The 18,384-nt window shown below is 38.9% G+C and overlaps 1 protein-coding gene across 2 annotated transcripts in view; it reads left to right on the forward strand.

The window, feature by feature from the left end:
* The first annotated feature begins 13,038 nt into the window (after positions 1 to 13,038).
* prox1a (prospero homeobox 1a) overlaps positions 13,039 to 18,384 on the forward strand; it is a 47,599-nt gene continuing 42,253 nt past the window's right edge. Inside the window, exons 1-2 of one of the 2 annotated variants that reach the window (XM_084713545.1) lie at positions 13,039 to 13,811; positions 17,476 to 17,923. In XM_084713545.1, coding sequence (XP_084569671.1) covers positions 17,573 to 17,923 — 351 coding nt within the window. In that variant the 5' untranslated portion in view covers positions 13,039 to 13,811; positions 17,476 to 17,572. Of the gene's footprint in view, positions 13,812 to 13,873; positions 17,924 to 18,384 lie in introns of those variants that run through there. The other variant, XM_084713544.1, reaches the window with a different exon arrangement.

The following is an 18,384-nucleotide window of genomic DNA, read 5'->3' on the forward strand; positions in this document are numbered from 1 at the left end:
TAGAGTTTTTATCTCTTTATCAACCTTTTGTTCTTTTTCTTGCTCATTTTGTCCCTTTTCCTATTCTTACCCACTTATTTCTAACTCATTCTGTTTTTCTCCCTTTTATTTATCAACTCTCTGCCATACTTGTTTCAACTTTTCTTTATATATGTCTACCTATATGTCTTGTATCTTGCATATGACCTATCATCTTCCTTTTCTGCATCCCTCACTCCTTCCTCCCAGTGCTTCATCTTCATGTCTACTTGTAAAAGTTGTGGAACAAGTGGAACATCTACTGAAATCTCAATACACACATTTTTAAAGCACTGCCAGAGTTAGACTGTGACATTACGGACAGTGACTGTAGGCAGGGCTGATGAAAAAAGAGTGAGATTAGATTGGATAAAAAGAAAAAAATGCTGACAACAAGTTACTGTGTGGTCTCTTGCATTTACACTGAAACTTTTTCCATTAAATATGCTGCATGCAGAAAAAGGACTTCAGTGATTAAACAGTAGTGAAAGGAAGGATCAGCAGCTCCTCATATATTGTACTTTGTTTGCCAACAGGTCATGGGAAATAAGGAAATAATGCTGCATGAGCAGTACCAATATTATCGGTATAAGGTCAAGGCAATCAATCATTTTGACCCTGGCCTCATTTACTTATAATGAAAACAAGACTGCAACCTGGGGCGTACCTAAATTCAAAATATCTGCTCACAGAAACTACCAAAATACCTGAGTAAGTAAGCTGTGTTACTAAACTTTAACTCAGCAGCCAAGGAGTGATTGCAATAGTGGGAAACCTGTTCTTTCTTCTGAACTCTCGCTTGTTGGTTTTCCAACTTCTAGTAGCAATTCCTTCCTGCATTATTAAACAGAATTTGCACTGGCATGGGTTAAACTAAGGTTTTTGGTTTCTATTTTTCAAAAAATTCAACTCTAATAATGTCACTGACAAAATGTGGCAAATATGTGATCTACCTAAAAAGGTCAGTATTGACAACGATCCGTGCATTATTGTCTTATTCTGCAAATCATCCAAAGCGATCCCCAAACTGTTAGAACAGAAGTGAAAGCACCACGTTGTCTAAAATATCATTGTATTCTGAAGCATTAAAGTTTTCCTCAGATTAGATTAACTGAATGATCGATTAGTTGATGAAAAGCAACGAGCAAACTATAGGAAGTGTTTGGATGACAATGTGACTGAACCCTTTAGCCCCAAAACACTGTTTTAATAATCACAACTAGGTGTTATAAATTTGACAATATTTCCAGAGTAGATATTTTGTTTTTTTGTATGTAAACCTCTTATCAGGTGTAGAAAGGGTCCATGTAAATGGGGACTAATCAAATCAAACATATTCCATTTACCATCTGAGGTTGGGTGGGTTTTTTTTTTTTTTTTTTGTTGAAGGAATTTTTCATACAAAAATGGAAGAAAAGGCTGTTTCTAGCCTCTCAAATATGGAGATTTTCTGCTTTTCTCCATTTATTATCATATTAATCTGAATATCATTGAGTTTTGAACTGACAAAACATGACATATAAAGACGTCACCTTGGATGCTGAAAAACTGGAATGGACATTTTGCACTATTTTCCGACATTTTGTAGATGTGTAGCCTCAGATTAAACATGACAATTGACTTCAGTCTTTGCTGTTATTTAATAACCATTAATACATTGAAAAATGTACAGGGGCACGTTATTCTTATTATATATCTAATTTATCCATATATCTACCAGATCACAGTGAGAAAGGCAAAACTGCTGCCTTTAAACATATTACAATTAATTTGATGATTAAAACTGAGGCAAAGTAAATACGAGACTTAGTAACAATTTGCATTAACTATCTTCCATCAGCATAAAATTATAAAAAGAAGAGATGGTTGTAATGACAGCCAGAGAGACATTTTTGCGGCTTTGCCTTTTGAAACTAACCTGCTCCTCATTCACAGCTCCACCTCTTAAAACAGTGACTCAATGAAACGGTGCTCTCAGTGATGCTGCTAATTATGAGCAAAATATTTTTTTTAAATATTTTTGCAGTAGTTATATTGTATATGGTTTAGAGAGTAACTCAATTGCATTGCCTTGGATCATTAAATATAGAAATCTTTTTCTTTGAAGTAAAACAAAATGCGCAAATTTATAAATACTGTAGTGATGTTGGCAATTATGTGATCTTAAATACATTCCTTCTAGACATATTTACTTCAGCTAGACTGAGCTTTACCATTTAATTACCCTGTTACTTTAGCTCGTGTGTGTGTGTCTGTTTGAGTGTGTGTCTTTGTGTTTAATACCCTAACAGCCTTATTACTTGCCATGTTTTCTACCTTAAACTTCTTCGTTGGTTAAATGGGAGCGCGGCTCGGCTTTTAGATCAGCCCCAGGCGTTTCCTTACGTGCTGAGTTAAAGGGGCGGGAGGTAAAACTCTGTAATTCAATTTCAATTAAAGGAGAGGAGAAAAGGAAGCTTTAATTGATTGTCGTTATGCCAGAGCTGTGCGTGCGTGCGTGAGTGTGTGTGCATTGAGCTGACTGCAGACACACACACACACACACACACACACACACACAGATGTCCTACTTTCTCCTTGCTTGATTATACTCAGCTTGTTTCCTGTCTGTGTCGGGGTAACATGGGGAGGGGGTCAATACAGAACTGTGTTTTTGATATCATTATATTAAATGATTGGAAAATGTTAATTATACGTATTATTATTAGTGTTTGTATCAATAGTTTTACATATTAAGCTTTCAGTTGAGCTTTATTTACCATATTACTAAAAGTTAGATTATGTACATTACACTCTTAGAAATAAGGGTTCCAAAGGGGTTCTTCATAAAGGCCTGAAGTTCTACCCAGAACCATTTGCTTCTGAAGAACCCTTTTTGAATAAAGTTCATCATGGGTTTTTTTTTAAGACTAAGGGCTGATAAAGAACCCTTTTCATAAAAAAAAAAAAAAAAAAAAATCTTTTGAAAGAAGCAGTTCTTCAAGGATTGTTGAAATCCTCGTAGAACTCTTTTGTCAGGGGTTCTTTGTAAATGCTTCTCTTTAGAACCCCCTCAGTGTGATCTAGATAAGACTCTTGGAATATAAAACGGTTCCCAGTAGAACCCTGTTGGTTGGTTCTAGATAAAACCCTTGGAATGTGCATAGGTTCTTGGTAGAACCCCTGAGTGTGTTTGAGATAAAACTCTTGAAATATAAAAAGGCTGTCAGTTAAACATCCTGGATGGGTTCTTGTAAGAATCTTTAGCAGAGGGTTTCTCAATGGACCCACCAGAGAGGGTTCTGGGTGGAACCATTAACCGTTGAAGGGTTCTCCTTTAAAACTTCTCCAAATGAAACCTTTCAAAGATGATCCAAGGTATAACCCTTTATGTTGTGTAAAACTCTCTAAAAGGCTTCCAGTTAGAACCTTTGAAATTGTAGGAATTAAAAGGGGTTCTCCTCTCTGGAGAAGTCTATGTATCCTGTCTGTTTCTAGTTAGCACCTTTATTTCTAAGAGCGCAGATAAAATATGCTATGAAGGTTAATTCATTTTTATCTTTTGTGATTTTTATTAAATAAAACAAGTTGGCAAACTCAATCAAACTGTTTGTTTAAGCTACTTTCTCTGTCCAGAGCTTATTCTAATGTGCCAAAGGCTATCATTATAATACCCCATGCAAATATGGCAACGTTATTACACTGAGCAGAGTTTGATCCCCAAAGTGATGGCGACTCAAAAACGTCCTGAAAGTCTGCCTGTCACACTGTGTACAAAACGACACGGGTCAATGAGTAGATGTTTGGAAAAAAGAGCCCACAGAACTGCTTTTTAGTAAGTTTGTTTTTGCTTTTTTTGGTCTTTTTATCCTTTGTTTGTTTGCATTATTTGTATTGGGATTTTTTATTCTGCATCTCCTCGTCCCTTGTCGGGCTTTTTTTTTTTTTTTTTTGGCTCGGCTACAAGGCGTTAATGAAAGCATTTCAAGCAAACATGTTGATTTTTGTTTCCATGGGGATCCAGAAGGCCTGACAATGTCACAGAGGCTTCGGCCAACAGACTGGTGGAAAACACTGCTGCCTTTTTCCTCTCTTTTATTCCCATTGTGTCCCTTTTTCTCCTCAACTCTCCATCTTTGCCTCACTCTTCTTCTTCTCTCTTTTTCTCTGATAATCGCTCTTTATATATCTTTAAATTTCTCTCGCTCTGACCGCTCTCTTCTGTGTCTTTGCCGTCCCCATTTGATTCCCATCGTTTTTAAGCAGCCCTTCAGCTCCGTTTCTCTCTTTTTCTCTGCCACTTTTCTCCTCTTTCCCTTTCTGTTTCTGACCCTCTCTATTCTGCTCACTGCCTTTCTTCCTTTGTTGTCATCTATGTGTGAAGAGCTGTGATAAATAAAGACAAACACGGCATGTAGTATGTGTTTGTGTGTGTGTGTGCGTTTGAGAGACGGACGCCAGCTCTCTGATAGCATTGTTAGCCTCTCCACCTCTCCTCACTCCACTGCACATCCAGCTACAGGCTTTCTTCCCCCCACTCTCTTCATCCATCCAGGCCCCGAGCCAGGAAGGCGGCATCAGGGCCAAGTCAGGCCAGGACGGAGGCTTCATTGTGGGGATGCAGGGGGCGTCGGTGCTAGAGGATGAGGACCAGGGATCCAGGCCAAGCCCCAGACCCAAGACCCTGATCTGGCTTGCCAGCCGGCCCACTGAAGGGCCTTCGTGGCTGGGCACAACATCAGGGCAAGAGGGGAGATGGAGGCTGGAGGTCTCAGCAGCGGTAATGGCAGTGGCTAGATTAAGACCTTCTCTTAGAATCAACACAATGGAGGAGGTCTACGTGCACACACACACACACACACACACACACACACACACACACACACACACACACACACACACACACACACACACAGGCGAACACACATACACACTGCCTCTATTCAGCTCCGTCCATGTCGCCCATCAGAGGCAGAAAAGCATGAATAAATACATGAGCAGTGTAGAGCTCCATAGGACTGATAAAAAGAAAGAAAAACACACATGAATTACAGGGACTGAAAGAAAGAATGGTAAATTGAAAAAAGGGAACAGATGAATAATTTTGATGGTTTTGTACTACCATAATTGTGATGGGAGAAAAAAAAAAGAGAAAAAGGAAAAGGAGGGTGATGAATTATGAAAATCCTCCAAGTCCCTGAGCTCAGGAAATGGAATAATTAGGAAAAGTTAAAGAGCCAAGTTTTGAAATTAATGGCAGAAATGAACTTTCAGAGGTCTGTGATTTAATGTGCAAGTACTATCAGGTTTACTAAAGTAGAGTTAGGACAGTAACGGCCTGGTTGAAATGTTGCAATACTATTTTCAGTTATTCACAGATAACTTATTAAAAGATTAAGTAATGATGTAATAAATTACGACAATATCAAACACAGACTGCAACTACAGTTATAACACTACAACTAAATGTAACGCAAATAATTCTTCATCTTATACTACAGTTAACATGGTTGTTATTTCTGCCAGAGCTCCTTCCTGGTATCTCCTTTAACATCAACTCAACAGTCATGACAAGCACCACAGTACACAACAACCTGACTGGACTCAAGTAGCAGTCGCTGAAATGCCATCTCAGTGTAACTGCAGATACATAATAGTTTCATGTGAACACAATACGTTCTAACCTGCTGAGAAACGGGCCGTGCAGAACCTGACCAAGTATTAGTCACCCTAAGAATACTGGAGGGGCTGCAGGAAGCTCTTAACTCACGGATGTCTCACTGAGAAGAAGCTCATTCCTCTATTTTGAGACAGCAAAGAAGTGCCCACAACTCTGGTATAATGAGCTGAAAGGCTAAAATAACTCAAATATCCTGTATATAACCTACACTACATGCAACATTGGGTAAATATCCTCAGGAGGGTTGAGGGTTGGGCCTGCCTGTTCTTGCTTTCTTGCCCATTCTGATATTTCTTCCTTAAAGAAAGTAGTTCATCTCATGCATATCACTTAATGCAATGTTTACATCCTTGATGTGTTTGTTTGCTTTAAAAAGAAAAAAAGAGTCATGTTTATCTGCATGTCATGTATGATGGTGATACAATTCTGCACAATAAAAAGAAGCAGCTGTGGGGTCAAGCTTAATTTTCGTTGCACAGCGTCTAGTTCAGCTGAACAATTTATAAAAACATTTTTATCAATTACTCTGGGTGATGAAGTTCTGGCATTTGTACTACAGCAATAGGTTGATTTTTATTTTTATTTTTTTACATTTCTATGGAGAATATTGAAAGTTAAAACCAAGTGTGTAAGATTTTGAAGGGTCCATCTGTGGACTTTCAAAGACTTTTGAGGCCTGTTTTGTTTTTTTTTCTGAATAGCTGGCAGTCATGGTATTCTATCTATACAATCTACAAAAGTAAATTTATTGAACCTGTGTGTCTACAACTGCTGCAAAATGGATTTTAAGATGATACATCAGCTGTAAAGAACATTTTCAGTCCTTTTCTTGGAAGACAAGGAAAACTTCAACCACAACTCAGGCATTCAGCTGCGCAAAGACATGTTAAAGTTTTATACAGTGCGTGATCTGCTTGATTAAAAGAAACAATAAATGCAGAAGAACACCTCTTAGGATCTCTTGCATAAATCATCTGTTCACACCATCATACAGCAATTTATTCATGTAGACATTAGACATTATTCAAGGCATAATCAGAGTGACAGGAGAAATGAAAGCCGAGAAAAGCAAGCAAAGAGAGAAGATGATGTGTATCAAAGTTCACAAAGTATAAATAAACCCATGAGGACATGGTGCCTTCTCAGTGTGTGGCTTTATTGAGCACTGTTCATTTTTCTTTGTGTCGGCTAATGTCCATGTTTTTGGCCACAGAGGAGAGGAGAGGAGCCTAGATACCTGGTAATGTCTGCAATAAGACCTTTTTACCACCTCTTACCTCTTCACCTATACTATATGGTACTTCTGTAGTCAAAGTGTGTGTGAGTGCGTGCATGTGTGTGTGTGTTTGCGTCACAGCTCTCAGAAAGGACCCTGGGACCCTCCTCGACAGTGAGAGCTTTTAGCTCTTCTTCGCTAATGTCCTGAATAATGGCATCTTGATGGAGAGAGAGTAGACGAAAAAGAGAAAGAGGAGAAAGAGAGAAAAGGGGGGAGAAAAAGAGACAGAGAGAGAAAAAGAGTGCAGAGGGAGGGGGAGAAAAAGACAGAAAGAGAAACCTCTGCATCCATCTGTCTCTACCTCCAGACCTCCATCAGTAGCAGGCCTATCATTATTCCCTCTCTCTGCCCGTCTATTTTCATTATTCCCTTTTTGTCTCTTTTTTCAGCATGATGATGATCCACAGAGATTTTACTTGCTCTTGCAAAAAGACACATCTCAGCATGTGTGTGGGCCAGCCTTTTAGCAAAATGAACTTTTGATGCCACTGAGGCATTATGAGGAAGAAAAAGGGAATGTGCTGTTTTTAGCAACATTAGCTGAGGACCTTCAAGATGTGGAATCACTAATGGCTGCTAGATGTTGGCTCCAACTCCAATGAAAAACTCGACTCCACTCAAGTCCAGTAGAAAAGTTTAGAGAGTTACTTTTTCCCTCCACACATATTTTATATCTCAATATTTAATGCAGCTATTTGTCAAGAGTGTTGGGTATGATTTTACATGTTAGATTACACTTAAGAGAGCCCATGGAGCACCAACCGGGATGTCAGCATTGACTTCTAGTCGTAAACTGGGTGATATTCAGTCAGAACGTTTAAGACCTTCAACTGGCTACAACGCAGTAACAACATCAATATGTCACAAAAGACAAATTTGTTCAATCCTTTTGATAATTTGTGAGGTTGAAAAAGAGATAATGATTAGTTTAAAGGCATTTCCCCTAAGTCATATTTCACTGGTAGGTGAAGTTTGGTCTACACAAAAATGTAATTTCAATATATTTCATGTTTTACATAACATGACATAAATATGCAAGTATACTGGCTGAAGAAGCTTCCAGAACATCATAATGGGAGAAGTTTAGAAATGTCACTTCTTGGTCTTGCCTAAGAAACATGCAAGTCCTAAAACACGTTGGTTACAGCTTAGACTACTGCTCTGGGTAGTTTTATTGTTTATTGCTATTGTTTTGTTGTTTTTATTAGATTTTCCTGCAATGTTTGGACTGTACAGCAACATGTAACTGTGGCTTTGAAAGGCACTTTAGGAATAAAGTTTACTTACTTATTTACTCTGGGATAAATGGACTGAGACATACTGTAATGAGTGACGAAGATACAAACGGGTACATGAAGACATGATTGACGACTGGGTTAAACACATGATGTTCATCCAGTCAACTGAGATTTAAGTCCTGCGTCTGGCAAGTTTTTTTTTTCCCCACTTTGGCTGTCAACTGAGAAATTACAATGTTTCTTAGTAAAGGTCCAAAGTCACATTGTTTTCACTCTGTAGAGGTTGTAATTCCCAGTGAAATATGGTCTAAATGTCATTAAATAGTCTGTGAAAAAAACTTTCCACCGGTGACCATACTCGTTTTTTCACACGTCATTTCAACGGAAAAATACTCAGTGGAGAGTCAAGTTTGGTATTAGCCATGGTGGTTACCTAGACTTCCTCCCCATTTGCCAAAATATAGATTTCTTCAGTAGCTGATACAAATTCAGCTTCTTCCTGGTGGAGGGAGGTTTACAGTCCCAAGGAGTAAAACAAAGTGGTATAAAAAATACAGCTGTTCCAACAGCTATTAATGTTTATTTATTTATTTTAATTTGTATTGTATTTTATCTTATTTATCTAAGTGTTTTTTAATGATATTTCTCAAATTTGGTCCTTGAGACCTTTGACAACTTGTACCATGTGAAGTGTGCAGAATATGTGTCAAAATGAATGCCTTGTCTTCTTCTGCTGAAAACCAAATCTACCTACAGTTACAAATAAAGCATGCTAAACCTGGTGCTAGCGAGACAAAGAACCACATTAACTCCCTTTACCACGGAAACCTTAAGAGACGTAGAGCTGACGTCACTGATGCTATGTGCGTATTTTCTTCGGTCTATGGTTGAAACAGAAAAGTGGAACTGGAAAAAAACTGTTTAAGACTTACAAGATAAAACTGGTTCCTGTTTTGTACCGCAAAAGAAATCTAGCAGGTTTTCTGGCAAATGTGAACCTGAAACACATATAAAGCAAGAGAGGATCTTCTCAGACCGCTTCTTCTTGTTTACATAACTGACACTCGTCATTTTAAAATGCTATATGTTGAGAGGTTAATTAACTTAACTTAACTCTATTGTTTCAAGTCTGTTCGTCCAAAAAGTTGTTTGGGGTAACTTTTGCTCGTTTCAGCTTCATAAATGTAAGAATTTTCTGCTTTTCTTTGTCATTTCAATGGTTTGGACAAACGATTAATCGTGAAAATAATTGGCAGATTAATTGACCATGAAAATAACTGTTAGTTGCAGCCCTTAGGGGAGATTCCCATCCATGTTTAAGATATATGGGACCACAGTACTGCAGAAAGTGTCAAACCAAAGTAAGTACTGTACTTGCGGCACTCCTGAATAAATCATGAAAATTTAGTCCAGCGTATAGTCACATTTTGCAAGTTAGTCCTTCTATTTGCATCACACACTTCATTAAATATTGACTTTGATTCGTTAAATTCAAAAGCAAGTATTTCAGAATAATGCTCTCAATTTCAAAGCTACCTCAGATTCAATTTTCATTCATTTCCTTCCTTTATCCCTCGTGGGAAAACTCTTCTGTCATTATGGATGAGAGCATCAGCTGAATGTGGAGAGCATTGTGCTGTCTGACCATGACTTGTGCTTGTTTGGACTCTCAGTTTGGTTAAATCCTATAATATCAGCAGTGTGTGGTTGATTAAAAACCCCCTCACTGTTGGTATTTGGGTTGTAAGGTAACTCTGGGATGTTCAGCTGCTCTGAGTAAACTGTGGGGACAGTTCAGGGTGACTGGCCATGACCGAAACTGCCACACAGAAAACACACACGAACAAATCCCACACTTTCCCTTTCTCACACCGCTTCCACCTTCTTGGCTCTTGCGCTGTTTCACAAATGCAAGCACACTGACTCTCTCTCTCTCTCACTCTCTCTCTCTGCAAGAGTGTGTGAGTCACACACACAAACAGTAGTGGGGTCATTGCCACATCAGGCAGGTAAACACAGGGAGGTCAACGAGTTAAACATTAATACAATTATTTTCTGCTCCTGACTGTGAAAACAACTGCAGCAAATATTCTCAATATTCATCCACCCTATAAATCATTTTAAGCTGGTTCAACTTAAAGGCGTTAAAGTCTTTTTATGAGTTTTTAAAATGTAAAACTAATTAAGTAAAGCTCAATAAGCTCAATATATTTAGTTGATTCAACTGAATGTACATAGGTTGTTTGTTGTTTTCAATATAATGAAAAGAAACAAGCATGATTTATCTTATCACGTACTAAAGACACAATTTAAATAATCTAGTCTGAAGTGAATTTTAACTCTTAATGTGCTGATCATGTTTCTTCAGAAACTTAAAATAGTTGACCGAACACACAGCAGTGCATTAATTTGACTCAAACAACTCATGTTAATAAGTTCTGAAGTGCTCTGAAAATAAAAATAAGAAATTTAAAATTGTGAGAGTATTAAAACGTATATATTAACATAAAGTTAATGAGACAGGATTAGTTTACTCCATTGAATTCCTGCACGTTTTACAGTGCACATAATTATAGAATAAATATAATATATATTATTTTTTTATTATTTGTCATCCTGCATTGGTCATTTTGTGGCTTTAAATTGCAAAATCTTATTTTTGCTTGTTTTTTTTTTAATCTAGCAACCAACCTCCCACTGCTTCTGGCTTTTTTCCTGCAAATTACCATCATTTCCTTTTTCCATTTTGTCTCATTTCTACTATTTTCCAGCAGCTAAACTGTCTCATAAGCGAAATTCAGCACTGCCCCCTCCTCTTTACAGAGATAATCCATATGCACGCACCACCGCCCCCTCCTATTTTGGCCTCACAGTCATAAAAATTTGATTTTTTTCCCCCTCAAATATGTTTTTTTCCCCATAAGCTCACTTCGTAGAAACTGGACTTTAATTGTCTTCTCTACATGCAGATATGCACGTGTACAAAATGGTATCACCCAGGGCGCAGCCGCCCAAATAGGTCACAGCTTTAACAGCGCGTTGTTAAGTGGAAAAAGAAAGTTTGCGCGGTGCATTGTGGTGAAGTTAAGTCGCCATGTCTGTGCCAAATAATTGGCAAGGGATCATTAGAAAAACTGGGCCTCTGCATGCAAGGACAACCTGTGTAAGCACGGAACACACATCTGCACGTCTCCTCAGGGGACTGATTTATTTATCGGACATTTCTGGGTTTTTAGCATTTATCTTTTTTCTATAAATTTAGCCGCACGACAGAGCTGCCGCAGAGTCCTTCAAATTATTGTGTAACTTCGTGTAAACGCCGATTATTCCCGTGCGTAATTAAGTTAAGAGGAGAGATGTGGGATAAGTGGCGCTGCGATGCACAGCTCTGACGCTGCTCGTTTGTGAGAGAGGCTCCGCTGGTATTTAATATTGAGGAATGATGGAGGAATTCCGTATCACCTTAAAATGAGCTCGATAGAACACAATGCGTCAAGAAAATGGTTTCTGAATTACAGATGCGCTTTTATTTATTGTGTTTTTCAGGAGGTGGCCCACACAGGCACGGAGCGCACTGGCATTCCTCTGCACAAATGTGCACCGCAGAAATCTGCAGATTCACTTTAATCAAATGAGTCTCTAATTTCAGTTTAAAGTTTTTATTTTATTTTATAAAGATCAAAACAAAAATATTGACATTCTTTTCTCACATTTGCTCGTTTTTCTTCTTTAGTTCCGTGAAATTCTCCTGAGAATCAAACAGAATTTCCCACCTGTTTTAGGCAAAGAGACGCAGAATTTGACATATTTTCCTTTGTGTATAGATTATTCTCATTAACTTTCCTTAACAATCCCGTTCGCTTCACACGTTTTCCTGCGTGTGTGATTCTGATTTTTCTCATCTGTTGAGCGCCTGCGGGATTTTACACATGATGCATCCTGCAGAACCAGTCTGTGAAATAATTCTGCCTTTTTTTCGACCTGTGCACTCAGAATAGAAATCGGTGAATCAGAGTCATCAGTCAGTCTTCTTGATATTTAAGGGAAGTACATGATTTAACTCAGCAGGACAATGCAACAAACACACATTTACTATTTTACTGAATTAGGCCTAAATCTGATGAAAAGCTCCCCGGATTTCACAGTAAAATGTGAGAAGGAAAGGAAAGGAAAGCTGATGATTTTTATGCAATAAAACAAAATTCGCTGAAGGACTCATCTCTTCTCAAAAGGCCTCAGTGAGCTGTCTTTTAAAATTCGCTTTAACGTGGAAATATTGTTGCATCTTCCTGTGATTATATTTTATTAACAGCTCTCGGTGTTTCTAGAAGGACGGACAGCGGTCTGGATTGGTGGAGAGGGACTCCAAGCAAATGTCCGCGAGCCAAACGCCGACTTCCCGATCAGCTCCAGGAGTTGCCTGACCTCCTGATCTCAGGAGAAGAGGGGAGTTTCCCCATCAGCAGTATCATTTCTTACTATTATTTGTCTGCGTTTTGTTTTAGGGAACTTTCTTTGATTGACAAGGAGCTCCGCGCGGAGGCGCACGGTTGTTTCCAATTACGCACACGTAATTACAGCTGCAGAAAGGCACAGAAGAAAATTATTTTTATAGTTTCTGAGTGAGTGTGTCAGTGAAGAAAAATGAAAAGAAACATAAACTTAAAGCCTGTGTTTATTAAAAATAAATATAAAAATGCTTCATGAATTAATAAATGCACCTGTACATAAACATGGTAAAACATGCAAACAATGACATAAAACATTTTTAAGTTATTTTTATTGAAGGACAAAAGTCGGTAAGTAAGCTAAGTACGCATTTTAAATTGACTGTTTTTATCTGTTTAACCGATGGTGTATTTGTATCACAAACTGGGACAAGACCTGCTTTTGGTCATCAGTTAAAAAAAGATAAAACGTGAATAAATCATGCTCAAACGAAAACAAAGAACAAATTATGCCCTTAAAATTAAGTTAAACTCTAAATTTGTTCTATTTTTTGCAGCTTCTCCGCAAATGAGAAAGGTTGTTGAACCTGACTTTCAGTTTTTACCCTCCGCTTCATCCTCCTCCTCTGCTCCTCTCTCCTCCCTCTCCCTGTGAGCTCTGGCTGCGCTGCGCTGTTTTCGGGGGGCTCCTTATAAATAAAATCCACCGTCCCCGGTTCCTCCTTCCTTATTGGTCAGGTGGAGCCGTTACCTCACTCCGGGGCCGGTGACGCAACGTCTTCACGTATCCTTCATGTGCGTCTCTCGTCTTGTTTCTTGTTGAGAGTCTTGCCGGTCGCTCAGAGGAGAGAAAGCGGGATTGGCGACGGAGCCGAGAGTGGACGGACGGACCGGGTGCGCTCGATACTAAACACTTCCCATCCCGGGAGGAGAGCGGCGCACAAGAGCAGCCTCTCTCTCTCTCTCTCTCTCTCTCTTTCTCTCTCTCCGTGTGTGTCTCTTTCTCTGGCTCCCTCCCGCACACACAATCACGCCTGCGCACACGCACGCTCCGCATACGTCTCCACTTTGCCGGAGTAAATTACGGCATTGATCTTGTGCGGATCTGTCTCTTGTGTTCGCCCTTTCTTCCTTCGACGGAGCGACTTGGAGAAACGCTCGACAGAGAAGTGAGTACAAACACGAATTATTTATCACCATCATTATGGCTTTATATGTTATATGAGTGTGTGAGAGTGTGTGTGATTTGTCCGACCGCATCGTAACTTCACTTGAGCGCTGCTACAGTTCACAGAGACGGTCCATCAGCGCGGATCCAGATGGTTAAGGTTGATTTTCGGACGGTTTTCCGAAACTGTTTCTGCTGGTGTCGACTTTATGCGCGCTGGTGTAACACTGCTGGTGATTTTTGCCGGCGAGGCTGCGTGAACGCAAACCTCTGACTTGTCTGAAGTCTGTTTTAAAAATTAAAACGAGTTTCTGATCCGCTGCTTTACTTTATTTCACGACCAGTCCGTTGCAAAGTTCGACTCGCATGGATTTATGCACCTGCCGCTGCTCTTGGAATTCATTTTTAATTAACAAGTCATTCAATAAAGAGTTAAGATCTTATTTCTTATGATCTGATTCTCTAATTAAAGCAAATGAAGAATTCAGAAAGTGGATTAAAGACCAAATCCCTCAGCTCACAAATCAAATAACTGTCTTTCAAGTCCATTTTATTGATCTGTAGACACAGAGACAAGTGGATTTGTCTCTTTCACTTGGCCCAGCTCTTCACCACGTTAATAAAACTTTTAAAGCTTTATAATAAAAGAAACAAACTGGCGCATTAAGATGGAAATGTTTGCGCGCTCGTGGCATTGTCGTGGACTAATTGTTGTTTAGACAATGACAAACATGTCTACATATTTGCCGTGCGTAAAAGTAACAGCCTGTGTGTTTTCTGTCAGACTGTGCAGCGGTGCCCTCTGCTCAGCACACACAAAGTAATGATCCACTTCACACTTACGCTTTCAGTAATAACCACTGTTATTTGGTTCCTCTTAGAGGTGCGCTAATTATGGCCTCAAAACTTACATTTTCCAAAAACCATTTTAACTTTTCTATGTTTGTAATTTCAGCTTTTATAAAAGTCTGAAACATCTAGATAAAGTCTTCAGCAGCAGGCTGAATTTAGCCACATGCTTGCACGCCTTTTAAATGGAAATATGCCAATTACAGTTTTTCATCAGCTACTTCCCATTTCAGTTCTCAATTGCAGAGCGAGTGATTCCTGCTAGTCAAATTCAGTCTAAAACACAAACAGTTTCTGTTTTCATACAGAAGCCACACACACACGCTCTCACATCTCCTTTCAGTGCTCACCTTTCTCTGACACCTTTGAACATTCATGCAAATGTTTTTTTGGACTTTTAAATACCTTAAACTGCTGCATGGTATTAAGAGAGTCTAAATCTGAGTGTTAACTTGGATTTTTTAAGATAATATGAGTCACAGAAAAGGTGATGAAGGAATTTTCCTCCTCCGTTGTCAGAGAGAGACAGGAAACATTTGCTGTTTTTACACCGATGCACTCTCGATTTGACCTCAGACGCAAATTTCAAAAGTTTATGAGCTCTTTGGACCCCCTAATCTAAACTGTTTGTCTCTCACTCTCTCTACCTCCCTCCCATGTGTGTGCAAGGAACCAATAATGCAAACAGAGAGCAATGTGTGTATGCATGTAGTGTATGTGTGAGTGTGTATCTAGGTCACTGCCGGGCACTGTGGTGATGAGGGGCATTTTCTGAACACCTCTCTCACATTCAAACTAACCCTGCTTGGAAAAGTATTTCATTTTGTAATGGCCCTGCAGGAACACAACACCGCGGCCATTGTGCCCCCTGTTTAAGTTTGCATTTTCTTCCTTTCCTCTGCCATTTTAACACTGGAATTAAAACCGCTCATCTCGTGCGAGCACTGGCACGGCTTTAATTTGTGAAATATTTCCATAGAGTTGACCCTGAAATCACTTGCAAAACAGATGCAACCATGAAAAAACGCTGCCTGTGCGAATGCATGTGAAGGCATGAGAGCATTCACCTGTTTTAAAATGTCCAAGGCTGATTTTTGGTGCTGCTTTTTAGTGATTTTTTTTTTCTTCACCTGCAGGATAAATTCAGCTTAAACCTGAGATTCTCTTGAAGAAATCAGATTGTTTAGGTGAGGATATCTAAATTACATCTAGTGGATATAGGTGACTGTTTTGGACAGCCTTGGAAAGCTCTTCAACTTTTCCCTTTAACATTCACCCTTGGGACAGTTTTAGGTGTTTCCAAAGCATCAAGGGAGAATCTTCACCTTCAAGCAGTGCTTTCAGCGCCAACATACACATCTATCTATTTTAACAGAGGAGTTCAAGCTGCTCACCTTGTGTGAACACAGACACAAACTGTTGTAAGAAGCAGATTTAATTTGTGAAATATTTCCCTAGACCTGACCCTGAAATCATTTGCAAAGCAGATGCAAACACATGAAGAAACACTGTCTGTACACGTGTGTGAGAGCACAAGTGCATTCACCTGTTTTAAAACGGCCAGGGCTTATTTTTGGTGACACTCTCTAGAAATTTCTCATCTTAATTCATTATATTTAATCCCTAAATGTCAAAAAAGGTCTCTAAATAGTTTAAGTGAGAATATTCCTTTGATATCTAGAGATTTTCTGTATTTTCTGCATGTCTTTCAATCGATGTAATTCTCTTATAGGTCACTGTTTTGGATAGCCATCTTTTCAGCATTTCCCCCTGCTTGCTGGGACAGTTTTTGGTGTTTCCAAAGCGCCAAGAGAGAAACTTAACCTTCAGGAGGTGCTTTCACTGCCACTGTAGGTGTCTCTCTCGACACTTGCTGTATAATAGACAAGACATATTCACTCCTGACAGAAGGACAAACCTAGTTTTGAGTCTGCGGCATGTGAAGAACTTGTCAAATCTTCAAGTGGCAGCATTTATAAGAATTTAACTTTTCTTGACACAATAAAATATCCAGAGTTCAATAACATCAAAATTCACTGCTTTTGAAAGGTGTAAGATAAGTGCCTGTTTCTTTCAAGTCATGTAAAGAAGTACAAGAAGAAAACACAATAAAAAAAATATCAGCTTTTTCTTGAGAGTGAAGTGAAATCCCTTTTGACAATAGGAGAGAGCCTGTCGATGCTTCACAGCTCTTCTCAAGATGCAGAAATCAAGGTTAGCCCTCAGGAGAGAAGGAGGAAATGGGAAAATTATTTTGGTTATTACAAGCAGGTGTTACTTCTCTGTGGGAATATATCCTTGAACTATTTTAAAGAGTGTGTTTTTCTTCCCTCACAATGGTTCCCTTGGCTTTTGGTCAAGACATGTATTGTGAGTGTTTCTTTGAATTTGGCTCAGTGTGAGTTTGAAATGTTTGTAGTGGAGATTTTTATATCTTTAAATTGTTGTCCTCTCTGCTTGATTGTCCAAACACAATAGAAGAAAGTTTTCTACATGAGAGTTCTACATTTATTTTGGAAACAAAAGCACATTATCTGTATCTAATCTTTTTTAAAAGTGTCAAATTTTTTTGTGAAAGAATTCTGACATTGTGATTGTTAAAGCTACGAAATACTACAGACCAAGTAAATGGATTTGTAACTTATTATTTTATTTTAGCACCAATATATCTCACAATTTAAACTATTTTTAGACAACCTTTCTTTTCATGTTTTCATAATGCCAAAATGATAATTTTCTGTAAAAATAAAAATGTATATAGTCCCTGTAGGTTTGTGCCACCTGCCATGTGATATTAAAAGGTTAAAATCATGCAGTTTGTGTTTTTTGTGTTTTTCATTGACCAGGTAACTCCTCTCATTCTGCATGTGTCTGTGAGGACCCCTGGTCATGTCCGTTTAGCTCCCCTACGTGATGCCTGATCATGACAGCACCACCCTCCTAACCAGACAGACCAAGCGCAGACGCGTCGACATTGGGGTGAAAAGGACTGTGGGTAGCGCGATATTCACCCGCGCCAGGGAGACCCTGCTCGACAGCATGAACCAATCGCACGGCATCGATCAGGACGGAGACTGCTCGCTGGTCAGTCACGGCCATGGGGGTACCAACGGCGACAGGGAGAAGTCGAACGTTTTGAGGAAGTTGCTGAAGAGGGCCAACTCCTATGAAGACGCCATAATGCCTTTCTCTGGCACCACCATCATCTCTCAGCTACTGAAGAATAACATGGGGAAGAACGGAGGGAGTGACTCAGGATTCCAGGTAAACACACATACAGTAGGGGGTGAAATGTTAAGTCAATTAATCAATTCAACAATTTCAGTTTTGAAAAGCAACAGTTGTTTTACCTTTAAAAAGTTAGTGTCTGGGCTGCCTTAAAAATTTGATTGACTGGATTTAAAAAGAGAAGTTGAGGTAATTTTGTAATGATTCAAAACAAATAAACTTTTCTAGTCAAATAAACATGACATTAATTCAGTTGTACTTGAGAAAATATGTTCAGTAAGTTTAAGATATTAAGTTGAGCCAACAAGTAATCTGTCACACTGACAAATTTTATGAACAAATTTGATTTCTTTTTACATTTTCTCTCTTTAAAAACTCAGATCTTCATTTCAGACAAAGAACTCATAGCAGCAGCTGCTCCTGCTGGAGCTACTTTGTTCAATATGTGAAACTGCCTATTCATTTATTACATTTTAAGTGTAAGGGGGTAGGAACTG

Source organism: Lutjanus erythropterus, chromosome 24 (genome assembly GCF_056507025.1).
Source record: "Lutjanus erythropterus isolate fLutEry1 chromosome 24, fLutEry1.hap2, whole genome shotgun sequence".
Lineage (NCBI taxonomy): Eukaryota > Metazoa > Chordata > Actinopteri > Lutjaniformes > Lutjanidae > Lutjanus > Lutjanus erythropterus.